The 27,660-nt window shown below is 32.9% G+C and overlaps 1 protein-coding gene across 1 annotated transcript in view; it reads right to left on the bottom strand.

The window, feature by feature from the left end:
* LOC113110555 (filamin-B-like) overlaps positions 1-27,660 on the bottom strand; it is a 66,840-nt gene that overhangs the window by 28,860 nt on the left and 10,320 nt on the right. The window contains exons 3-27 of the mRNA XM_026274686.1: positions 26,797-26,937; positions 25,505-25,652; positions 22,924-23,117; positions 21,794-21,956; positions 21,513-21,713; positions 17,194-17,331; positions 16,975-17,101; positions 12,942-13,078; positions 12,637-12,830; positions 11,461-11,574; positions 11,234-11,377; positions 9,917-10,040; positions 9,671-9,831; positions 8,805-8,895; positions 8,520-8,689; positions 8,279-8,396; positions 7,157-7,419; positions 6,485-7,082; positions 5,422-5,595; positions 4,530-4,692; positions 3,929-4,089; positions 3,405-3,572; positions 2,415-2,538; positions 2,169-2,322; positions 1,175-1,364 (exon numbers count right to left, since the gene is read on the bottom strand). Coding sequence (XP_026130471.1) covers positions 1,175-1,364; positions 2,169-2,322; positions 2,415-2,538; positions 3,405-3,572; positions 3,929-4,089; positions 4,530-4,692; positions 5,422-5,595; positions 6,485-7,082; positions 7,157-7,419; positions 8,279-8,396; positions 8,520-8,689; positions 8,805-8,895; positions 9,671-9,831; positions 9,917-10,040; positions 11,234-11,377; positions 11,461-11,574; positions 12,637-12,830; positions 12,942-13,078; positions 16,975-17,101; positions 17,194-17,331; positions 21,513-21,713; positions 21,794-21,956; positions 22,924-23,117; positions 25,505-25,652; positions 26,797-26,937 — 4,360 coding nt within the window. The remainder of the gene's footprint in view (positions 1-1,174; positions 1,365-2,168; positions 2,323-2,414; positions 2,539-3,404; positions 3,573-3,928; positions 4,090-4,529; positions 4,693-5,421; positions 5,596-6,484; positions 7,083-7,156; positions 7,420-8,278; positions 8,397-8,519; positions 8,690-8,804; positions 8,896-9,670; positions 9,832-9,916; positions 10,041-11,233; positions 11,378-11,460; positions 11,575-12,636; positions 12,831-12,941; positions 13,079-16,974; positions 17,102-17,193; positions 17,332-21,512; positions 21,714-21,793; positions 21,957-22,923; positions 23,118-25,504; positions 25,653-26,796; positions 26,938-27,660) is intronic.

Genomic DNA, 27,660 nt, shown 5'->3' with positions numbered 1-27,660 from the left:
TGGAGGAGGATGGAAAACAGAAAATTTTAAATGTACTAATGCATTTCCAAAAAATAAAATACTAAAGTGGTTCGATTAAAACAAAACAGAACAAAAAGCTAAACAAAACAAAGTATTTTCTCATAGTTATTCAGGCTATAAATAATTAAAATAAATATTTAAATAAAATACTTTATTTAAAATTAAAATATATAAAGTAAATAATAAAAAATATATATTTTTAAAATGTATTTAAAATTAAATTTAGAATTTTAGAAAAAGTTTATAAAATGTAAAGCTCTAATAAAATAGAAGAAAAATGTAACAAATAACTACTATATTATATAATATCATAAAGTGTAAATTTTTCACAAATTGCTAAATACAGCTAAATATATACATTTTATATCTCGAATCTGAGGGTGCAAAAAAAAAAAATATATATATATATATAGCAAGAGAGAGAGAGAGAGAAAGAAAATACCTTCAAAATTGTCCAAATGAATTTTTAATGCATTAACAAATCAAACATTATGTTTTAATATATTTACGGCAGGAACTTTACAAAATATATTAATGGAACATGATCTAGATTTACTTAATATCCTAATGATTTTTGGCATAAAATCTATTATTTTGACCCATACAGTGTATTGTTGGCTATTGCTACAAATATATCTCATTGACTTAAGTTGTGTGTTCCAGGGTCACACATAAACATTTTAATATTTATCATTTAGATTTTAACATCAAAACATTTTAACATTATATATAATACATATTTTAAATCAAATATATAAAATATAGCATAATAAAATTAGTTCTTTATGAAACTAAATAATATTAAATATTCAGTTAAAATAAACAAATATAAATAAATCCAATATAAACATTATATAATAATTGCTGTTAATAGTGTTCATCCTCTGTTTGATAATGTCTTCAGTTAATTTTTCCAAAAAAATCTCCCATATGCACATAAACTGACAGTCCACTGATAAGCTACTACTAAATATATTGCAGAAAATTTATTTTCTGGAAAGTTGCTTTGCAATAATTTGCATCGTAAAAAGTGCTATACAAATAAACATGAATTGAAACATAATATTTTTAAAAAGCTAATAATATTATTTAAAAATCTATTATTATTATTAGTAGTAGTTAAATATCAATATCAATCATAAAAACAGATTACCGGTGACTGAACACTTGCTGGCGTCTCCTGTAGCGGTCGCTCTGACTCTATAAGGAGAAGTGGGGATCTCGTCTCCGCCGTACTTGATCACAATAGTGTAACGGCCAACCTTATCCGGCACATAAGACACTTTGTAGGTTCCATCGCGGTTATCCTGAATGTTGGCTTTCTTGTGTTTCCCATCCTGGTCCTGAAACACATGAGATACAGCATGAATATATAATATATAGTATATATGAATATATGCTATATATATATATATATATATATATATGAATATATGCTATATATATATATATATATATATATATATATATATATAGACACACACACACACACTTTTTTTATATGCTATAAAAGTTATAATATTAAATGTTAAATACTACTACTAATAATCATACTACTACAAAACAGATAATTAAAAATGTTTCTTAAAATTATTTATAATATTATTTATTGATTAAAAACTATATAATATAATATAATATAATATAATATAATATAATATAATATAATATAATATAATATTCTCCCAAACCCACCAGTCAAAAGTTTGAAATAATAATTTTATTTTAGTTTTTTAATGTTTTTCTTTTCTGGACCTTGACACTGTATTTTACTTGGCAGTCTATGGCACAGTCAAAAGCCTCCCGGTTTTAATCAAAAATATCATAAATTGTGTCCTGAAGACGAACAAAGCTTTCACAGGTTTGGAACGACAAGGGGGTAAAGTGATTAATGACAAAACTTTCATTTTTGTGCGGAGTATCCCTTTGAGATTAAAATAACAAGAGAAAGATACTTTGCTACAGTGTGATACTCCCAGATCCCCATCAATCTTTTCCACTGCATTTCAAAAACTAAATCCAAATGTGATTTTAGAGGCCAACTGAAAACATGGAAATCAACCTCAGAAAAATGCATTAATAATAATCAGATATATTGAAAAGCTAAACCACAAGAGGAAGCTGAGACTGGAGACGTCAGGACTCACAGTGATCTGCACTGACAGCTGGCCCTCGCCGGCGTCTTTGGCGTCGATGGTGAACTCCACCGGGAAGCTGGCCGAGAGACCGGTGGTGAGCCCGGGGCCGCTGGCACGCACCTTACTGGCATCATGAGTGGGCTGAACACGCAGCTTGAAGGGACTGGAAGAGATGTTAGAGGGATTGGTTTGATTTGGAGAACAGTAGCGCTCACAGCGCTTGTGAATGGAGCGAGTGAACCTGACACGGGTTACCTGCGTGGAACTTCCTCTTCTGCGTATTTGACCGCCACCGAGTACGAGCCCTCGACAGACGGCGTGTAGGACACGGAGTGTGTGCCGTCACCATTATCTGTGACTTCAACGGGCTCCACTATACCTGCAAACAACAAGCCAATCAGATGGCAAAAACTAAATAATTATTTGGTAACTGCTACCAGTTTTAGTAAAATGAAACATGCAACATGGCGAGAACCATAAAGCAGCATACTTCTGTATTTCCAAAAAATATATAAAAAAACAAAACAAAAAAAAAACAGAAAAAAAATATTTTTTTTTTATATATATCTCCACACATGCATGCATACATATACACACATATATTATATATATATTAAAGTATTATTTAATAAATGAAATAAATCACGTTTAAGTATATACTGTGCAGTATGTTAGCATTTAATTCAGAACGAAGGCAAAAAAGTGAATTAAATTTATTAAATTATATATAAAAATGAATGTTTAAGTATATATGGTGCAGCATGCTATTATTTTATTCAGAAAAAGGCAAAAATATTTATTAAGTGAATATAAATGAATGACAAAAATAAACATGAATACAGAATTTAACTAAACATAAAGTATGATGTAATTTAATGACACAAAAAGAGAATTAATAGAAATTAGTGAATATTAAATCATAAGTGTTTATGTACGTTTATGTAAAAAGTATGCTAGTATAATTCAGAACAAAATAACAAATAAAATAAATCCCCATGAATTAAAATCTTAATGAAATAAAAAGTCTACATAAATATTCTGCAGTATGTGAATATTTTATTCAGAACAAAAAAAAAAAAAAACTAAAATAAATAAATAAATGTTTACATATATACTGTGCGTTATGCAAATATTTCAGAAAAAAAAAAACTATTCCCTGAGGCCCCTAAATAAATAAGCCCAACAAAAGGGAGAAAAATATTAAAATCGGTTTAATGCACAAGCCTTAAGTAAATGCATTTTTACCTTTCGGTCCAGTCACAGCGACAGAGAGAGGAGCGACACCAGCTTTACTGCAGTCCACAGTGAAGGATTGTGGGATTTTAGCTCTCACTCCAGAACCGACACCAGGTCCAGAGATCTTCACCTTACTGGAGTCCACAACATCCTTCACCGGCACCTTAAACGGGCTTCCTACAACACAGACAGAGATAAAGACCATTACATTTCACTCAGACACTGACTAGTGCCTCCATGCATGCTAATGCTATTCAAACACGGCTATTATAAGAAAACGGCGGATAAATCAGATTAACTCCCACGACACAGGAAGCAGGTGAGAAGATACACAAAACTAGTCAACGACAAGCAAAAACAAGCCAATAATGACAACTCAAAAAAAAAAAGATATGTACATAATGTAGCATAATTCAAGAGGCTTTGCAGAGGGAAATTGAAACTCGGTGAGGTTGCATCTCTCAAAGCTCAAAGTAATGCTTTCTTCAGACGGCTTCTGTGCTTTAAGTGGTGCATTATGGATAAAACCGTACCGGGAATGTGCTGTCCTCCATACGTGATGTTGACGTCATACAGACCAGGCACATACGGGGTGTATTCCACATTACAGCTGCCGTCTTTGTTATCTTTGCAGGACATCTTCGACTCAGATGGACCTTCAACGGTTATTCCCAATCCACCGATACCAGCTCCTCTGTACGGATCAAAAGACGGCTGGTTAGACGTCTCAAGTGCTCATGCTAGTACAAACCCAACCCCAAAACAGTTGAGACACCGTACAAATTGTGAGTAGAGCCTCACAAACCTATATTTGAATATAGATAACATATCAAATGTTGAAAGTGAGACATTTTTAAAAGTCATGCCAAATATTGGCTCATTTTGGATTTCACGAGAGCTACACATTACAAAAAAGTTGGGACAGGTAGCAATAAGAGGCCGGAAAAAGTTAAATGTACAAAATAAGGAACAGCTGGAGGACCAATTTGGTCAATTGGCAACATGATTGGGTATAAAAAGAGCCTCTCAAGAGTTAAATTACTGACCCAAACTTTTGAGTGGAAGAACAGTGCAGGTAAATCTAACAATTAAATGAAACGACAAATGCACAGTATGATTGTGAAGCTCTTTAACCTGGTGACGATAGAGAACTTGTTGGGTTTGTCGGTCAGTGCTTCTTCCAGACCCGGGCCCTTGGCCTGCACACGTGAGGGGTCACAGCCCTCGCCCACACCGACCTGGAACGGGCTCTTTGGGACCGGAGTCTCGTCGTACAGAACCTCCACACTGTGGACTCCTGCGTGAGCAAACAGAAGAATCACACTCCGCTTGTAAGAAAGAAAAACAATGGTTTCTCCTGTAGCATCTTGCCTTAATCAAACATTCCCGCTGAGAACGAGCAGATCACCTCATAAATCTTGCTAAACTAGCAATAGTTTCTGGCAAGCTTTATTGCTGTTCTACAAAATACACAAATGCAAGACGAAACCTGTATCTCAAACAGTAGATCAGCGGTGGCCAGCATCAGTCCTGCAGAGTTTTGCTCCAGTCTTGATAAAAACTCACCTGCCTGTTGCTTTCTAGTAACCCTACAGACCTTTCTGAGCGTGTTCAAGTGTGTTTGATTAGCATGACCATCAGTGGCCTGTTATAAAGATTGAATGGGATTGAATGCACTGATAAAACGTACAGTACAGCTTGCATTACATTCAGCTTTTTGCTTTGGATAAAAACATCTGCCAAGTGCATGAATGTAATGTAAACCCCAGTGTTTGATGCGAAGAAACAGTAAATCTACCAATCAATGAAACAAACTGTCCGGGCCATCCAATTGGATCTTGTATAATCAAAAAAAATAAAAACTTAGGATTGTCCAGGTCCTCCAATTGGATTGGAAAATAAGTAAATAAAATAAACCATAAATAAACTGTGAGGCTATCCAATTAGATCTTATAAATAAACCAATCAATACAATTCTAACATGCATTATTTTCAGGCCAGTTATGTAGGATGTTGTGCATCGTACCATTCTCAAACGGTGTGTACTCCACGTTATAAGTCCCATCGCCATTGTCACTAATAACACAGTCTGTAGCAGCACCTGACGGGTTCTTCACATGAGCTTTAATGTGTTTCCCACCAACTTTGGTCAGAGCTCGTGCATCCACGGTGAAGTCAGTCGAAGCCTCCCTGAAAACCCCTGGAGAGCAGAGAGGAGCATACACCAACACTGAACAGGTTTTGCAAAACAATGCATCTCTTCCACAAAAATTTTATTGACTTTGAATTAATTCATCTTTCAGCAAAATAGTTTTTCAGAGCCATCTTGTACTAAAGGATTACACTATTTGGAGCATGACAACACATGCAGGACATGCAAAACAACATCTTTCCAAACAGATTTTGATACGAAACCATAATGAAAAATCTCCAGAAATCATGCAAGCCAATATCATGAAGATAGAGAAAAACATTTTCATACGCTTTTCATTGGTTAAAAGAAGAATGAATGGAAAGATGGTTCTAGAAATCATGGAAGACAAAAGACAAGGTTTTCAGTTGCATACAAGATGCATTCATCCTTAACACTCAGGTGTTGATCGGTCATTTTAGACCAAAAAATTAAAATAATTTGTTTGGAAATTTACCAATTTTGTACTTCATTGGAATTACGGACTTAATTCGAAAAAGCTAAATGGTAATAAAAAATAGTCACACTTGTGTTGTTTATGGTCAGAAATGACCGCCACATGAAATGAATGGGAAATAAGCAAAAAATATGAAAATACAGATGTTTTTGTGTTTACAAACTTTAAATCCCCTACAATGCAGAAAAAGAGCACAACAACGAAGGGATGACAAAAGCCAAGGAATTATGCCTGAAAACACTGCTCTGAATATAAATATGAATAAACAGGCATCTAATGGCTACACCCTGACATTTTCTTTATTTTTACATATATTTTACATATTCATTTCACAGTCAGTTTTGACTTTGAACAACACAAGTGTGACTCTCTCAAATGAACAATACCAGTGGTTAAAAGTGAACAGTAAATGGTGTTTTATCTTGATGTTTATGTCAATACCTTCTCCTGCAACTCCTGGTCCAAACACCTTCACTTTGCTCGTATCGACAGCCGGATCCACGCTCACTTTGGCGGGGAAGTTGGGAACGGTCTTCCCTCCGTACTTCAGCAGCAGCGTGTACATACCGGCCGTCAGCGGGACGTAGGTGACCGTGTAAGTCCCGTCCTTGTTGTCCAGGACTTCAGTCTTGGCTTTGGCTCCAGAGTCAGGCTCGGCCTCCAGCGTCAACTGGCCCGGTCCAGCTTTGGTGCAGTCGACGTTCAGCACGCTGACCTCTCCTACTTTGCCTCGTTTCAGCCCGGAGCCGGACGCCACCACTTTGGTGGGATCGAACGGGTATTGGATGTCTGCGTGGAAGGGCGAGCCGGGAATATGGACGTCCTCGAAGAGAATGTTGACTAGATACTCTCCGGGTTCGGTGGGGAGGTACGACACAGAGCAGGTGCAATCGCCATTGTCAGAGCACTCGATTTTGGCTTCGGTGGGACCCTCGACGGTTAGACCGAGTCCACCGGTTCCAGCACCCTTGGTGTCAATGGTAAACTCAGCTGGACTTGCTACAAGACCACCTTTCAGTCCTGGACCGAACGCTTTGACCTGCACAGACAGAACCAATAAGTTACGATCTCTTCTCTTCTAGATGAAGTCTAATCAGTTTTGCTTCAACATACCTTGCTGGGATCAGGAGGCAGCATGGCTTCAACTGAGAAAGGGCTTCCTGGCACGGGATTGCCATCGTAGACGACCTCCACCGTGTAAACACCCTCCTCTTTGGGGATGTACTTCACTAGACTGGCTCCTTTACCTGATTGGGGCTCTACCACACAGGGCACGGACTTCCCTGAGGGGCTGGTCATCTTGACTTCAAGTTTGCCCTGTCCACCTGCTCCTCTTGTACCAATGGCAAACTCTTGATCCTCGTCCACTTGCACACCTGGAGTTAAACATTTCATGGGGTTTTGATATTTATTTATTTGTTATTAAAAATAAATACAGAAAATTAAAAATAATTAAAATAAATTAACTACTTATTTTTAAGCAACCTTAAAATAAAATTACATTAACTTCTGTTTATTGTTGAATAAAACAAATTAAAATGTAATAGAAAAAATAAATAAATCAACTTATGAAAAAATTACTACATGACTACCTAAAATTAAATAATTAGATAAAAAAATTAATTGAAACAATTAAATAAATGTTTGTTTGTATGCATGCATGTATGTGTCAGTTTTCCAAACCATACACTTAGATTTTTGGTTTAAACAAACAAACAAACAAACAAACAAATACATTTTCCAGGCAATACTGTAAGACCTGGGATTAACATTAAAATATTCATATAAATATATTTTAAATAAATAAAATAACACAGAACTACATAAAATAACAGACCATCTAATAATTAAAAAACATAGGATTATCCAAAACAAAAATAAATAAATAATTTTAAAATAAACAAACGCACACAATTTTCCAAGCCATCCATTGAAACTTGGATTAAAATTGAGATATTATTAAACATAAATATTACTTTAAAAACACTGCTTTCCAAGTCACGCAGGGGGACCTTGGAGTAATATGTGAATATGTATTAAATAAATAACATAAGATTGCATAAAACAAAACAAACTATTCTCAATAAATAAATTGCTTAATAAATAAATACACATAAGATTGTCTAAAATTAAAAAACTAAATACAACATTTACCAGGCCATCCACTCAAACTTGAATTAAAATGTACATGGAATTAAATAATTAATAATTATAAAATATTTTTGAATGACATACGGTTTTCCAGGCCTTCCACTTGGATCTTGCTAAGGTCCAGCGGAGGCGCCACACCAACGGCGAAGGGGCTTTTAGAAATAGGGTCTCCACCGTAGGTCACCGTTATCACCATCTCTCCCTGAATTGGTACAGAGAAGCAGAATGAGGATGCCAGAAGATACATACTGAAAGATATCCCTTTCACTGATTTAAAATCCTTGAACTGAATTTAAATGGGTGTTACTCCATTGCAGATCCTTACCTGCTGGACCGGTGTGTATTTGACAGTGTGGGAATAGTCATGGTTGTCAATGATCTCAAAGTCTTGAACGGGCTGTCCTTTATTAGGTCCAGAAAACTGCACGTCCAGAGGAGCTTTGCCCGCTCCTTTGACGTAAACAGTGAAGTGTGTTGGTTTTCCACTCTCCACACCTGATGGTACAAAGATACAGCATGGGAAAAATGAACAGAGAGACTCAAGCGTCATCAAATTAAACCCAGAATCTTGATAAGGGAAAACCATTTATCATTAAACCAGACAAAACACCTGCTCGGGCGAGTCCTGGTCCCTCTGCTTTCACTTTGGAGGCGTCATGTGAGGGATCCACTTTAACACGGAACGGACTGACCGGGATTTCCTGAAACGGATCGTTTACAATGAACACGCTGTACTTGGACAGATTCCCAAACCATATTTTCTTGGATTAAAAGGAATAAATAATATTTTCAGGGTCATCATTTTGGATCTTGCAATAAAATATGAATAAAATATCAGAAGCTAAATAAATTAAAAATAAAAACTACAACACAATTTTTCAATTGACTTGGATTTTTCTTTAAAATTAAAATAAATAAATGGCTTAATTTTTTTTTATAAATAAAACTATGACATACAATTTTCCAGTTGGCCTGGATTTTGAATAAAAATAAGTTGCTTTAAAATAAACAAACAAATAAATAGATTATTGACCTGATTTTGAATTAAAATAAAGGATTTAAATTAATTAATTTGACGACAACCTTTTTTAATAGTTTTGAATTCATTAAAATAAATATCTTCAAATAATAATAATAAAATAAAAAAAGAATTTGACAATGTGTTTTATCCACCTGGATGGCAAATTTTAAATAAAATAAAACAAACAAATAAATAAAATATAATTATAACAACTGTTCTTTCCATCCAATCGTATCATGCATTTAAATAAAAACAAATAATCTTAAAATTGTTTTCTAAAACATTTTTTAAATAAGTGAGTATTAGATAAATATTAACAAAATTAAATTTAAAAAAAGATTAAATAATATCACTTATCATACTTTAACATGGAATGCACAAAAAAAAAAAATACCCTATTTCCAAAGCCTGAGAAATAATCATGTTCTCTACATATCCCTATGTCCGTCACTCACTTGATCAGTAAAAAGCACTTTGATGGTGAGGCGTCCCGCTCCAGGAGGAATGTATTTGACAGTGATGGTGTCATTGGCATTGGGAATGATGTCAAAATCAACATCCTCTTCCACATCGCTGATAACATTAGCGTCACACTTGATTCCCACACTGACGTCACCTGAAAAACCACCAACACAGGACACACCGTGTGTAACATGCATGAAATAGCACTGACTTTAGTGAATGCAGTAAACGTGCATTACCTTCTCCAGCTTCAGTGCAGTCCACGGTGAAGTGCGTCGGTTCGTGAGCCTTCAGTCCGCTTCGCTCCACTCCTGGACCAAACACCTTGACTTTGTGAGGGTGGCTTCCCTTTCCCACATTCACCTACAGGAATAAAACCTCCTGCATGTTAATGACACAAGTAATGAAAACACACTGCTTACAGACTACATTACACATTCTGAGAGAATCCAAATCAATGCAAAGCAAGTCTAAAAACATCCGATGTGCTTCTAGGGTGCAGAAATGATCATTTGAAGCATTTACAAACAAGTTATTTATCCAAGATTACAAGGAACATGCAAATAAACATGAACTCAAATCACACAAACACTAAAACACTTAGTATTAGAATTTATTGAATGCACCATTTTTAAATCAAACACTTATTGCATGAAAAGTAAATGGAAAGCCCCTTTTCCTTTCTGTAAATATAAACATGTTAGCTCTCGGTTGTGAAATGTTTGCATGATCAGTCAAGAGAAAGCAAGTCACAAACTGCGCAGTGAGTTTGTTTTGTGAAGTGATCTCTAAGGAGCACAGAGGCATGAATACAGTGAAGTATGAGCGAATGTTTAGTCATAATGGTATAATGCTTCAATTCACTTGTGCATTTAAAAAAAAAAACTCATTAATTCAGTCAAGCTTATTTTTGTCCTTCATTCTGCATTAGTGAATATAAATAAGTTAGTTCAATAATAAATATTTGATCAAGTTTGAAAAAAACAAAAAAGAAAACGCTAACTTCTGTAAAAAGCAACTCTGGTTTGCAAACACCACAAATGACCATTTCACAGTAAAAGAAGTCAGTATGTAATATTACGATTTAATACAATTTTACAATGTGCAAAACTCATTAAAAAAAAATTAAAAAATCACGTAATGTTACAAACAAACTGAAATGCATTTGTGCATTGCACAGACTAAGTAATGATACTCTAAGCAATGATAGATAATTCTCTTAGTTAGAAATAAATCAGAAAATAACATGCATTAAATTGCTGCATGATATGCAAACTGCATGATGTGAGTTCTGGATAAAAATAAAAAAAGTGATTATGCAGCAAATTAGAAAAAAAACATGCAATGCAATTAGAAATTAATCAACTAAACAATGTGCACTTCTTTTCTTTCACTGAAGCCAAATCAGCACAGCTGAAGTTATCTGAGCGTATAGCAGCGGCGCATGAGTACGAGTGGTTTATATTTGGCTGTTGAAGTGTTGGGAGCATCAGCTGTAGTTAGTGTGTTAGTGCTGACAGCTGAAGTGCTATGGTTCTGCCCTCCATCTCTCTTACCCTGAAGGGGCTGTTGGGAACACTGACGCCTCCCCAGGTCACGGCCAGCGTGTGTTTGACGGCCGCGCTCGGTGTGTACGAGCAGGAATATACGTTATCCCCTTTGCTCTTCACCTTCACATCGATGGGGACTCCATCTGCATCCTGGGAAACAAATGAAGTGGAATGCAACACGAATGAGTTCAGTCCAGCTTGGTTTGTGTCGCTCATATTTCTTAGTGCCGAACCTGTGCGATGATTCTCAGCGGCCCGTTTCCGGCGTCTTTGGCCTCGACGGTGAACTCTGCAGGTTTGTTTATGATACAGCCAGACTTCTCCAGTCCTGGTCCATAAGCCCTGACCTGCAAACAAACACGTGTTGAAAACCGACGCATCTAATAACCCAGTCAACGCACAAATGAGTCTTTTGTGCAAAAATAATACAATCATTTGTATTTTTTAAATGCATTTTAATTATTTTAATTCTGTCTTTGTTCTGTTGCAATAGGATGTTTGTTGTTTTGTAGTAATAGAAATACTCTTTAAGCAATGATGCTACTTTTGAGACAAAACAAAGCAATAGATAAACTGACTTAAAAACAACACACTGAATTTGAATCTAAATTATTTATTTATTAGTTCAATAAATAATGTAAATTAACAAATTACAATAATAACGTTTTGAGAATAAGAAATATTTTTTAAAAAATTGCATCACATTAATTGAAAAACTGTTTCAAGTCTTATTCAACAGGTTACATCATTATTGTATTCATTAAATATTTATAATAAGTTTATAATCTTTATAATTTTTTTATAAGTTAGTTACTACACTGTCACAATTTACATATTTTATTTTAGAAAGGTAAATAGTTTAAAACGATTACCTCTCAACAGGTAATCATTGACATTTTTATTTTATTTTTTATTTAATTTAAATTTTTAATTGTTTTAAGTGGTTACTACACATTGCTGCAACTTAACTATTTGATTTTAAACTGTGGAAATGCAATCTAGATTTAAAAATCAAAAATCAAAAATTTTGTTTAAATTTAAATTAAAAATGTAAAAATTAAATTTAAATTAAATTTATGCATTTAGCAGAATTTTGTTTAAACATTTTAATTAAACACTTGCATAAACTAATTACAGTAATACGAATATTTTAATTATTGTAAGACATTTTTTCAAAAATTAACGTTTTGCATTAAATTAACTGTTAAGAAGTCATAATGTATATAACAGTTTATATTACTGATATTTTTTAATGCAATTTTTTTTTTTAAAGTAAAATTTCTGATATAATAAAAAAAATACAAAATAAAAATAAAATATCCTTAGACACAATTAAAATCAGAATTTTGAGGAGAACTGAGATGAAACTAAGGTGATTTCTTTCACACATGATGTATATTTTCATGCACCTGGTTAGGATTGTTGGCTTTGTTATCCGGGACGATGAAGGCCATGAAGGGACTGTCCTCGATGTCTTCATCATCACACATCACATGGACTGCGTATTCACCCGATTCGGTGGGCCAGTACCTCACGTTACACGAGCCGTCGTTCTGATCCTCACACTCGATCCGGGCCTGAGACGGACCCTCGATGGCGAAGCCTACAGCAGAGAAGGAACGGCTGAGAAAAGCTGCTGTGGATCCTGATCTAACTGTGACTGCTGTGTGATAAACTGTGCCCTGTGTCTGATCAGAGGAGACCGTGATCTCACCGAGGACTCCAACATCAGTCCCGATGGATTCAGCCACAAAGTCTGCAGATTTCCCCACAACGCCTCCCTCCAGACCCGGACCCCACGCTCGGATCTTCTGCGGTCCGGCCTCAGGGCCCACCTGAACCTCGAAGGGACTGAACACAAGACAACAAACATTATTCCAGATGAATGTACAGTACAAGTTCACATCTAGTTAACAGTTAATTCTAAAATATTAAAATAATATCTAAAATAGTATCTAAAATATTTAAAATATTTTATATAAAAAAAATAAACCAATTTGAGGACCGCTATTTGTGAATAAAAAGTGATAAAAAAATATATATATATTTTTTTATTATATAACTTTTCTTTTTTTATTATTTAAATTGCAGTGCAATCTATATGGTTTTAAATAATACAAAATGATATGTACAAATACCAATTACAAAATAATTATTACTACCAAAAAAAGAAAAAAAAATTACAATGAGATAGAATAAAAAATAATAATTAAAAAAAAAGCAAAATGCTAAATTTATGAATTTATTTCTATAAACTGGAGTATATTTTTTTCATAATTAATGCAATACAATTTTTAATCATTCAAATTGTGGCAATGCAGTCTATGCCAATTTAAAAATGTAAAAATGTTTTTTTTTTTATATTAAACAAATGAAATCAATTACAGGAATGAAAAAGGATAGAAAAAAAAATGCTATTATTTATTTAAATTGCGGCAATGTGTAGTACCTTTAACTTTAATCTATACCGATTAACAAAAAATATAAAAACGTAGAAATTAAATAATATAAACAGTAAGAAAATTTATCAATAATTAAATTAATAAATAATTTAAAAAAAATCATAATGCATAATAATTATAATTTTTAGGTAAAATATGCTTAATTGTCATGCAAATAATGTGAAGTTACCAAAATCTCTATGCAAAGTGTGTTTTTCATATGCTCTTCTTAATTTGAGGTGAAATAAGACCAGATAAATTCCTATGAAGGTCAGCACAGCTTATTTGACAAATAATGACATTTTAATATTTAAGTGCACAGCTTCACACCGAACGTGTGTTAACCGGACCGCTTCAGCGGCTCAAACAGCGCTGATGTCATGTCTCTAGTTAGTGAGAGAGTCCCATGTCCAACACAAACACACACCGGACTCTACGTCAGCGGAAACCTCCCATCAGAGAGAGTTTGTGTTAACAGAAGAAACACAGCGAGGAGAATATTTCACTTTAATAGAGGTCACGGCTCTGTGTGTGTGTGTGTGTGTGTGTGAGGCTGACGTCCAGGTGAACAGCAGGCCGATTGTCTTCAATGCAGTCCGTCTCCTTCACTCAGCCATTACGGCTCCAGCAGTCCAGCGATCTGATTGGCCGATCCGCCATGCATGTGATCACCAGAACGGCCACACACCACGACATCTTATAAAACCTCCACCAAATGCGAAAAACACCTAAAAAAAGGCGTTTCTGGCATTTCTAACACAAAGCAGCATGTTTCTGCAGAAGCGCATGTCGTCATGCTGCTTTCCTCCAGTCGCACACTAATGAGTCTGCTTGGCAGTGCACACGACCTACATATCAGGAGCAAAACCTCATCTACAATTACAATAATAAAATCCTTCATGCTGTGATAGATCAGCGTAGATTTGTTTTTACTGGAAATTCAAACCAGGTATGTTTTATGTGTCATGCACCAGTGTTATTTCAGGTTTATATACTAGACTGTTATAGTATTAATTACTATTTTGATTTAGCTTTATTTCAGTTTAATTAATTTTGGTACTCCGACTCAAGCCTTTTCATCTAATACTTACATTTCTTCTTTTAACATTTCTATTTAGCTTTCATTTATACTTATTTCAGTTTTTCAATTTTAGTACCTAAATCTTAACTTAAACTTTATTTTCATCTAATACTTAGATATTTTTAATTTTATTAGTATTAAATAAAATGTATTTAAATTTTATTTACATTCATTAAAAATTAACGTTTTTGTATTTTTAGTACTGCAAATTATTCTTTTAATTTTACGTTTATTTTTCATCTAATACTTTATTTTAATCGTTTTTGTGTTTCTATTATATTTATTCTATTTTAATATATTATAGTTTTAGTAATTTTAGCACTATTTTATTCATAATGCATACATATATTGTTAGTTTATTAAACTTTCTATTTATTTAAATTTAATATAAATGTAATTTAATTCTATTTATTCCTTTTAGTAAATGTTTACACATTTTATTCAGTTTAATATTTCTAATTTATAATTATTTCAGTTTTAGTAATTTTGTTCCTCAACCAATCATATTTTATTTTAGTTAAAGTTTTTCATTAATTCCCTTTAATATCTCATACATTTTTTTTTTTAATATTTATATTTAGTTTTACTTTTTATTTCTTGTTTTAAGTTTGCTTTCCATCTATTATTTACTTTTATATACTTATTTTAGTTCAGCATTATTCCTATTAATAAAAAGATTTTAATAGTTAACAATAACAACACGCTATAAATCTAATATCCTCCGTAATCCAGTGAATTAAATATTGGACACATGGACGATCATGTAGTTGAAACTCGGTCACACAGTCTTACCTCACACTGAACATTAAACCCTTTCACACGAACAAACAATTCCCTGATGATCCTTAATGACAATCTGAACAATAAATCGGGTCTTGATTTGAATCCAGATCATCTATAACACAGTCTGTTCTGATTCAGACCAAACACACACGTTCACCCCAACCTCGTGTGTTTATATACTCCTGTGCCTTCAGACCCAAACACTCATGATCAGATTTATCCGGTTGGCAGATGTGAATAACACTCAGCACATCTGGAGTCGATCTGTTTCCACATTCACACCAGCACTGGTAGCACTATAACAAATCACTTATTAAAAATATATATATATTCAATTATATAAACCAAGCCTATTTTACAACCCTGTATGCATTTAACTGTGAAGAAAATGTGATATTTACATACATATTTTAAGCATTTTTTTAAATATATTTTTGATTTATCAACTCAGCCTATGCAGATTTAAGAATAAAAAAATAGTTTTAAATAAAAAATTACAATAACGAGAACCTTTTCAGAGTAAAAAGAGTTATATAGTTCTATTATCTACTGTAGATTAAATGTAAAAAAAGCAACATTTAAAATAAAAATTACCATAATGAGAATGTATTGAAAATAATAATTCAAAAAAAATCCTTTACTTAATGCAATGCAAATTGTTTATACATTTATTACGTGCAATCTGTAGCATCCACTTAAGATATGCAGATTTTATATAATAAAAAAAACATTTTTAATTTCATATTGTTTTTTTATATGCAACCAGTTAATAATGACAAATCTATAAATATAATAATACATTTATATATATATATATATAAATATAATAATACATTTATATATATATATATATATATATATATATATATATATATATATATATATATATATATATATATATATATATATATATAAATAAATATAATAATAATAATAATATATATAAATATAATAATGTATATAATAATAATATAATAATAATAATATATATAAATATAATATATATAAATAATAATATATATAAATATAATATAATAATAATTATATTATAATAATAATATTATATATATATATATATATATATATATATATATATATATATATATATATATATATATATATATATATATATATATATACACATACATACATACATATATACATACATATATACATACATACATACATACACACACATATATATTATATATTATATATATATTATATATATAATAAAATAATTATTATTATTATTTATATTGAACTTGAACCACAATCTATGCAGATTTACCTAAAACAAAATAAACAAACAAACAAATAATAATGTTTCAACAGTAAGTTATGACTGGTAGCACCACAACAACAGGTTTCACTCTGAGCACAATGAAGTGATGTGTGAAGGTGAAAGCTGCGCCAGTTTTAATGAAAGGGGTGACCGGTACCTCTTGGGAATGTGCTGTCCGGCCCAGGTGATGCTGACGGTGTATTTGCCAGGTGTTTGTGGACAGTATTCATACGAGTAAACCCCCTCTGAAGCATCCTTCTGTTTCACAGGCTCCTCGAGACCTTCTGCAAGACAGGAAACTCATGACAGTCCGACTCCACAGAGATATAGAGATAGAGAGCTGATGATGGAGACTGATGTGTATCGGTTCACTCACTGGGTCCTTTAACAGTGACCTTCAGATCTCCACTGCCGGCGTTACGGGTGTCCACCTTAAAATCAGCCAGCTGATGTGCTCTCACCCCTCTGGGCTGCAGACCTCGACCGCTGGCTCGACACGCTCCGGGAACAGACGCTGAAACACACAAGATGCTGATTAATGACGGCTAATGACAATCACTGGTGCAAGCACTAGCTGAACATGTTTTAATGTATGAGGCCCATCTTCGTGGGGAAAAACCGAGTCATGCGAAATACAAGTTAAAGTACAAATACAAAAAAAGAAACTAAAATAATTTTTACATATGATGAAAATTTAAAAAATGAATAAAAAAATAAAACTTACTAAACCAGTACAGTGCATACAAATTTTGCCGGTGTGCATTAAAAGTGGGACACTCCGATAAACATTTTATTAAATGTGCAAAAACATTTAAAATCTATAAATGAGATTATAAAATATTTTCAATAAATAAATATGCAAATAATTTAATTTTACTATGTTTCTATACATTTATTATATTTATTCTATTTTTAATAAAATAATATATTTGAGATTTATAATCAGTATAGAATATTGTAAATATACTAAAAAAAGAGAATACAATTATCTTCATATTTAAAAAATAATTACTTTCACTTCACTATTGATTTTATATTTTAATTACAAATTAGGCTTTTATATACTGTAAAAGTATGCAAATGTATATGAGAATGCAGTACATGGACCATAAAAGAAGAGAAGAAACAAAATATGCACATAAATATTTTACTAAACTAATATATTGATAGTAAAAATATTATATTGTCATATATTTATAATAAATCTGTATGCAATATGAATGCAGAATAGTACATATAATATAAAAAAGAAAAATGATAAGCATTAAATATGCAAATCTTATTTTTCCTTTTAATATTTATATTTGCAATTAATATATTACAGTATATATTTAAATACAAATACATATTAGGATAGCATATAGCACGTAAAAAATACGTATTTGCATATTAAGTGAATTTAAAATAGTGCATATAATACAGCAAACGTAATAAGTAGTGCAACTATTTCAATTACTTTATTAAAGTAATGTAACTTTTCTACATTTCTAATGTTTTCAATCATGTAAAGCAGGGAGGGTTAACCTTACAGAACTCAACACTGATTACTAGCACTTTCCAAAACTTTTATCCCTTGTAATAAGATTATAATAATTGAATTTTAAAGCACAGCCACTTCACAATCAGACTTTAGCACCTCTTTTACTTTGAGATAATCGTGCGGTCAATTACAGATTTAAAACCATAACCATGATACGGGTTTTGAAATCAAATCTTTGCATAGTTATGACAGGAAGCACTGGCATCCAACAATGGCTTCGAAAAAAAAATTTCATCTTAAAAAAATAAATAAAAAAAAAATAATAATAATAATAATAATTATAATACACATTTTCTAAAGTAACTAAATTTATTATACATTTTTTTCCTTTTTCCTAATTACAAATTACATTTATATTGTAATTTTAGTTACATGTAACTAGTTACTTCACTCTTTATACTTGCATAATAAATATTTATTTGCATATATAATATTTATTATATACACAGTTTTTTATATACATGCACATAAATACATTTTAATTTTAGAAATTGAAACCTTGCTTTACTATACATTAAGCTTCTAGACAATTAAAAATAAAAAATTAACATCTATTAGCACAGACAATTGAAGAATGCAGTTAAAGAACATCCGTCATCTGTCAGCCAATCAGAATCATGAATTCTAAATACATCACTGTATAATGAGCTTCAATCATCCAAAACTCCTCCCTCAAGCGTCTGCGCAGCCTGTGAATTAAATAAAAAATCCCTCGGCGTAAGAGCAGACGTACAATTAAACACCCGAGCATTACCCTTCCATTATACAGTACGGAGTCCTGTAATGTTTCCAGAGCCCACAGAGAGCCGACCCAAAACCCACATTCAGAGTAACAGCATCTCTGACAGAGAGACTGGATGAGGTCTGCTCTCTCTCATTAGGTTCAGATGTGGGAGCCGGGGCGGGACGGGACGGGACGGGGCAGACGAGTGCCACCGAGACACAGAGCTTCATTCACCAGCGTCCCGTCTGACTCACATCAACCCCCAACTCTAAAAATACACCCTGGGAGGAGAACAAACCTTCGGAGGAACTGCTCCGTTTCATACATGCATCTCCTTCAATGCACTTTAAATCAACTTAATTCTATTCCCAGCCTCTCCCATTTCTATTCGTAGCAGAGTTTTTAAAATTGGGAAATATCAGGAGCCCCATTCCAACTCTGTGTTATTTTTAAAGCTCATAACGGATGTATTAAGCTCTTTAATTCGCTTGTGAAATGTCCTGAAATTACATCTTGTGCTGTAAAAGTCAAACTATCTTCCTGCTATTCTCCTGTGGGTCTGGTTTGGGTTTACGGGACATGTGGATGATTTCCCGAGCTCACGCTCATCCAGACCTGCCCACCACAATCCCAGGGGAATAATAACGCTCCCGGCCGTTAAAAAACAAGCATTTTTTTGAACAGTTTTTCGGTTTTGAACAGTAAAATTCAACAAATTGTAAAAACAAATCTGTGAAATCAGCAGCGTGATAACGTTTAACTACACGGGAAACTCAATTAAAGTCAACTTCTGTTAAACTGAATCATGCACGTTTGGAAAAGCTGTTTCGGAGAAAAGGTATTTAATGTTTTACAAGGTTTAAAACGTTCAGTGACGCACAGAAGTCCTAGTCCACGACAAAAACTACAGCAGTTTTACTTTTGATGCTCTAAATAAAATAAACCTGCACGGAAATAAATAAATACTAATTTTCATTTTCGTTTATTGTGACTTGATGCACTAATAAAACAGATGACCATAAATTAATAAAACTATATCTAGACATGTTAAAAAACAAAAACAAACAATAAAAACAAAATTACTAAAACTTAAAAATATAAAAAATTAAATAAAAATAAATCAAAATTATCTTAAATGATACTAGAAAAAGACAAACCGAAAATTAATGTATTTTGTTACCTTACACATCAAAAACAAAAAATAATGCAAAAAAATGTGCATTTATTTACCCCATATATTTTAATGTGAGCTTGTCTGTCGAATTCACAAGCACTGATTGCAAAGAGACATCTAACAAGACATAAAACCTAAAAATAGAAATATTACATAATACAAATGTACTTAATATGAGAATAAATCTGGCAAATATACCATAAAGTATTTAATTAATAAAATGTGTTTAATACATAAAATATTCAAATAAATGTAATTTTACTATTATTTGTATCTAATAAAATATTTAAAAATTATATATAAATGTATAACACAAGTATAGTACATGCAGTATAAACATAAAATATTTATTTGCATATTACATAAATGTGCAAATGTAATCACTAAAAATCTTTATATTTGTAATCATTTGCTCATTTACGTGTGAGAGAGAGAGAGTGTGAGTGAGTGAGTGAGTGAGTGAGTGAGTGAGTGAGTGAGTGAGTGAGTGAGTGAGTGAGTGAGTGAGAGTGAGTGAGTGAGTGAGTGAGTGAGTGAGTGAGTGAGTGAGTGAGTGAGTGAGTGAGTGAGTGAGAGAGTGAGAGAGTGAGAGAGTGAGAGAGTGAGAGAGTGAGTGAGTGAGTGAGTGAGTGAGTGAGTGAGTGAGAGAGAGAGAGAGAGAGAGAGAGAGAGAGAGAGAGAGTGGTGAGTGAGTGAGTGAGTGAGTGAGTGAGTGAGTGAGTGAGTGAGTGAGTGAGTGAGTGAGTGAGTGAGTGAGAGAGTGAGTGAGAGAGTGAGTGAGAGAGTGAGTGAGAGAGTGAGTGAGTGAGTGAGTGAGTGAGTGAGTGAGTGAGTGAGTGAGTGAGAGAGAGAGAGAGAGAGAGAGAGAGAGAGAGAGAGCCTTAAAAGCAATCAAATGAAAACAAAGGGCTGGAAATGAAGCCTGACCATAATGGAGCGACAGGTCATATTTAACAAAGCTGGCAGCATTACACACGCCACAAACGAGCGCGCTGGTGAACTGCGGCTACATTTACATGCATTTTATAGCGTGTGTAAAAGCCCTGCAGAATCTCATAACTACATGCAATTACAAGCACATGAGGCAATGCACACGTCTAACACATCGCTAATTCACTTCACTGTTATGAGCACAGTGCCTTGTTTACCCAAGCACTAATAAACCATTCCATTTCCTTTCACCGACAGCACATTGAAGCAACTTTCAGCACAGAAAGAGGATGCTGGGTAATGTATGCATGTAACTGCATGTAGTACCTGGGCTGATGTTGACAGTGAAGGGGCTCTTAGGGATGGCGATGCCTCCGAATGTGATGTTGATGGTGTGAGGGCCGGCCTGCATGGGTTTGTAGGTGCAGCGGAAGACGCTTTCGCCCTTGTCTTCCATGATGGCCTCCACAGTGTTTTTATTACCCAGAGGGTCTTTGATGACAGCGGTCACATCCCCTACTCCTGCACCTGATTAACACAGAGCACAGAGGCTTCAAGCTTGCTTTCATCAAGAACATGAGATCAAATTCAAGTTTGCACGCTCAGACCTGCGGTGTAGATGTCGAAGAAGGTGGGTTTGTTGGCGATGTTTCCCAGCGGCTCCAGTCCGGGTCCTTTAGCCGTGACTTTAGTGGCGTCTCCCAGGGCTTTGTCCACATCCACCTCAAACGGGCTCTTTGGGATCTGCTGTCCAGCGAACAGCACAGTGACCTGTGGAGTGATCATAAAAACACCAGGAGCCTTTATTTCACAGAATAATGCATGGAAACAGAGCTGTTCTGTGTGCTTCTGTGTTTATGCTTAATAAACTTGATTGTGGAAAAATAAACACACACCTATAGGACTATAATAACAACTAGGGATGCCTGAAAAAGACGTTAATTATTTAAAATAACAATAAAAAAAAAAAAAACACTTTCAATGCATCCAAAACGGTTCCTGATGTCTTTGGCAGTGGACATATTTAAAAGTGAGATTTTAAGACTTGGAAATGTCACATGAATAAATGCAATTTTAAAGAAATAAATACATTTCCACAATTCATTCTTCTATTTCGAATACAAATATTGGATTGTTATACATTTATAATATATACATGTATATAATAAGTACAAATTATATTATCTTATAAAAGTATCTTTATAATATCTTATTAAAAAAAAAAAATCACATTTTTATTTACATATTAAATATGCCAATTTAAGTTTATTTTACATTTTAAATACTTATATTTGTAACAAAATATTAATTTTTTTATATTTAATGCATACAAATATGTATTCTGTAGTGTATATATATATAAAATTACTGTTAATCAACCTCTATATTTTCATAAATGCTTAAAACTTAATATATATATAACATTTTTAACATTACAATTTTAAACAATACTTCACATTAATGCTTTAATACAATGATGAATTATGGAAAGGTTTGTTTGATAAATAGAAAGGTCAGCTTTTCTATGAAACTGAAATGTTCTGTAACTTTATAAATGACTTTACTGTCACTTTTGAAACTTAATGTCTTCTCTCTGAAAAAGAATATTAATTTCTTCGCGAACATTGTTTTTTCGTGAACATTTTTTTTATGAATAATAAAATGTAAATCCCAAAGACCTGGAAAAGCATGAGGCGTTTGCATGTTGTCTATGAGTCGAGCACTGCTGCAGACTGACCTTGTGCGGTCCGATGACCTGAGGGATGTAGGTCACGCTGAAGGTCTTTTTGCCTTCGTTGAGCACAGGTTTGACCTCCTCTCTGCGCCCCTCTGGGTCTTCAACATACACCATGACCTGGCCTTGACCCGCGCTGAAGGTGTCCACCGTGAACACGGCCGGACGCATCACACGGTTCCCGGTCGGCTCGATGCCTGGAGAACAAGAAAATCATTCAGATCTTTACTCTGGAAAATATGTGTATCATGAAACATGTTTATTTCAGCTAATGAGAAGTCGTTTCTGTTCCAATCACAACTTTTAATGGAACCGAACAAAAATGACATGCTTCAACAGTCCTAAGATAGCCTTTCCTTCACACTGTGCCATTAACATCTCCAGAAGACTCACAAAACACTCACTGTGAAATTAAGATTTACTGCACTGCTGTATGTTTAGATGTCTGCTATTGATAGAATACAGTATATAAAACCCATTCATAAATGCACGAAAAAAACAACAACAACAGAATCTAAGCAATAAATCAATTTGGACGCCTTTAAATGCTGCATTAATGACCTTTAAAACATACAGAACCTTCATTAAAAATATTTTTTTTAAATCATTTTAAGCCATTAAAATTTATAATTATAAGCAATGTAATCGATGTGTACATGCATATTTACATAAAGGTCTATAAATGTTTTTGATCAATATAAATGCATTTTCATTTTATTTATTCACAGATTTGGAAATTGTATTTAATTACTGTATTCATCATGATTGGTGGATATTATATTATCTGATTTATACAAGCTTCCTCATTGGTTGATTGCAAATTAATTCTAAATAAATTAATATTTTTAATAAATAATATAATTGATTTCAATTATAATAAATAATTTCAATACGTTTCACATTTAGTTTGCATTTAAATTCAAATCTTTCCCCATTTATAGTCTTTCAGGCCTGAAACAACAAAACAACAAAAAGTGCACATGAATTTATGATGTGAATTTGATTCATGAATCCTCTACTCGTGCACAGTAAACGTTGCATAATTTATGCATGCAAAGAAACACAAACCGTAGATCTCGTCAGATGCTGGATAAAAACCACAGTGGTGGATAAAACCTACAAACGTAATGATCTAAAAATACTCCTTTTAGTTTATAGTTTGAGGCAAACCACACAAAACCGCAAACACACGATCCCTCTGAACTCATAAAACAGGTTATTTCCAAACACTGAAAACTCCAGTGCTGTGTGATTTAGGAAACAAGGGTGACCGTGTCGTGGTTTTATTTGTAGTGCTTTCAGACAGGACATAACCACTTAATGGAAAAATAACACTAATGTGACACTTTCAGTATTTGTCGTAAATTTTATGGCAGAGGTGAGGATTTCTCAAGACTGACGACGCCGCAACCGAAAGCTTGTAGTTTATTTGAATAAATCTGCTTACAGAAAATGTGTCGAGGTCACGTCTGGTGTGAGAATCATAACTCTTAACTCATTAGCCACCGGTTTTACAGCGTTAGTCAAATTTACAGCAGGTACGAAGCACATTTCCACTCCATCCATCAGTCTGGAGCATAACAGTGTTCACACAGTACTTACACTACCAGACAAAAAACTATTTGAAAGTATAGTTAAATTAGATTAAAAATACTGTAAAATTGTGAAATATTATTACAATTTAAAATAACTTTTTGTTGTTGCAATATATTTTAAAATGTAATTTATTTTTCATGATAAATGCTGTATTTTCAGCAAATTCAGTGGTCTCATGATTCTTCAGAATATCCCGATTTGCTGCTAAACATTTCTGATTATTATAAATGTTGAAAACAGTTGTGCTGCTTCATATTTTTGTGAAAACTGTGATAGAGAATAAAAAAGGCAGAATAAAAAAAAAATAGTGATACTTCTTTAGGACACATAAAATGTATCAATTGACAGTAAATGTTACAAAAGTTTTCAATTTTCTGTTCTTTTGACCTTTCTATACAAATAAACCTGATCTTCACAAAAACATTAAATCAGCAAAAACTGTTTAATAATAATAATAATAATAATAATAATAATAATAATAATAATAATAATAAATCATTTCTGAGCAGCAAATTGTCATATTAGAGTGATTTCTGAAGGATCACGTGACTGGAGTAATGATGCTGAAAATTCGGCTTTGATCACTGGAATAAATTACATTTCAAAGTAAACTATAACAGGAAAAAACATTCTTTTAAATTGTAACAATTGTACTGTTTTCCCTCCATTTTTATCCAATAAATACAGACCTGGTGGAGCAGTAGACACTCAAAAAAAAAAAAAAAAAAAAAAACAACCTCAAGGTAAAAAAAACCAAACAAATTAATTAAAATAGTATGAGACATCAGCTAACATTATCTTATTGCCATCACGCCGCATTAACAAATATGTGACGGGGTTCATGAAAAACGACAATATCCTGAAACTCTGGTATGATAGCAATCTGTGTGTGTGTGTGTGTGGTCGCTCAGGCGGATCTCACCGTTTGAAGATAACGCTGGGCGTTTCTATGTAAACAACAACACGAGAGATGGTGAAGGGGGCTCACCTGGGCCGTACGCGCGCGCCTTCTTCGGGTTGAGTTTGGGTTTGAGAGGAGCTCCAGGCTTCAGTTTGGCTTTGGGGAACTGAGACAGATACGTCATGACCGACTGCTCGTCCACACTGGGGTCAATGATCTCCTCTGGAGCGATCACCTGCGAACACACACTCAACATAAGGAATGTTCACCTGCTTTAATGTGCAGAAAACATTTGGGTGAAGTCTCAGGCTGGACTACCCTTTTATTCAAATCAAATCTTATTTTAGTTTCATTGATGCACTATTATAGTTGTTATTTTTTATTAGGATTTATTTCTATATTTTCTTCCCTTTTATTCAAGTTTTAATAATTAAAAAAATTTTTTTATAATGCATGCATTTCAAACTATTTTAATGCAATTTTCATTAATTTCTATTTATTAATTTTATTTACATTTATCAATTGTATATTTAGATATAATTATTTGTATTAATTTAAAAAGGTTAAACATTACTAAATGTTTCATTATTTTGGGTTTACAAATTTTATTCATTGCATAATTCAATTTCGTTATTTAAACAGGCTAATGATTTATATTAATTAATACCAAAATTAAAAATTATTTCTTATTTTTATTTTAATTGTTTAAGTTTTAGCCATCTGACTATTTAAAGCGCAAACTAAAAATCAGAAATGGTGCCTTGGCAAAAATAAATATGCATCTCATAACATTTATTTTATTTCCAGCAACTGAATTGTTTTGGTTTTAGTTTTATTCAACTAGCTGAAATAAATTTTCCATATTTTTCTATTTTAAATTACATTTTCATTTTAATTACCATTTATTTTATTTCAAAGTTTGATAATTTTATTTATGTATAACAACAGTGTTTCAAACATTAGAATCCTGACATTTATGCAATTTCATAAATTGCACAATTAATTCAAAAGGAAGAATATATTCAGAAATGCAGCTGAAAGTATTTTAGTGTTCACATAAAGCCAGAATATTACAGTAAATCTAAACCTAATGCACTGAGGTCACACAAGTCAAACACAAGAGGAGACGCCGAGGCTGGAGAAGAGTGTTTGCTGAGGTATGATTGAGGTGTGTTGAGTATCATATTAACTCTGGGGCTGATACTGATGGGTGTGTGTGTCTCTTATTCTTATCTGAGCTTCATATTGATCTGATCGCACGAATGAAGGGCAAGGAACATGTGGACCAGTCAAACACGTATCTCTTAACAGATTTGTGGCGCCTCTGTGCTCCTGAAATCTCATCCTGACTCACTAGGGGTCAAAGGTCACCAGCTCACCTGTGGGATTCCCAGCCAATCATCAGCGAGCTGCATGGCCTCCGTGGCATTTTCCACCGGCTTCTCCCCGTCCCAGATCTCCCAGTCCGGACACAGGCCTGAAAAACACGACAGATAAACAGGTAGGTAAATGTTTTCAATTTATTTTATTGTTATTAATCAATAATCAAACTGAATTGTATATAAAAGAACCTAGATATTAAAAATACATATTTAATAATTGATGCGCTTTGCGTTGTCGCTTGAACTGAGGCACTACAGCAATCAGTCACATCACATTATAGAGCGTCAAACAATTATTGCTTAAATTTCATTATAAAATTAACAATCTGAAAGCCCAGACATTGTTTAAAAAAGTTAAAACTTCAGATTAATGCAATTACTGGATGTGAATTCTGATGTACAAGCAAACTTTAAATGAAAGCTATAAGCTACTACTAATAAAAATAACAACAAAACAATAATATAATATTTTAAATAAGCAAACAATTAAGTACCAAAATTAATCAATTAAAAATAATATATCAATATTAAATTAATATTATTAAATTTATAAAAACTTGAATACACTTAGCACATAAATACATTAATAAATTATAAATAAAATAAAAACACACCAAACATTAAGTACTGAAATTAATAAATTATAGATATCTAAATCTAAAATTATTAATGCATCAAAAATTATAAATTAATATTATTAAAGGTACAAATAATAATAAGATCAATAATATATTAATATATAAATGCATAATAAATGTATAAACAGAAGCTATAAAAAATAAACAAGAAAATCTTTTAAGTACAGATATAGAATAAAAAATATTATACTTTTACATTTTTTTTTTAAATAAATAAACCTAA

The sequence above is a fragment of the Carassius auratus genome, chromosome 11 (assembly GCF_003368295.1).
Source record: "Carassius auratus strain Wakin chromosome 11, ASM336829v1, whole genome shotgun sequence".
Classification (NCBI taxonomy): Eukaryota; Metazoa; Chordata; class Actinopteri; order Cypriniformes; family Cyprinidae; genus Carassius; species Carassius auratus.
This window is presented reverse-complemented; position numbering and strand designations above follow the sequence as displayed.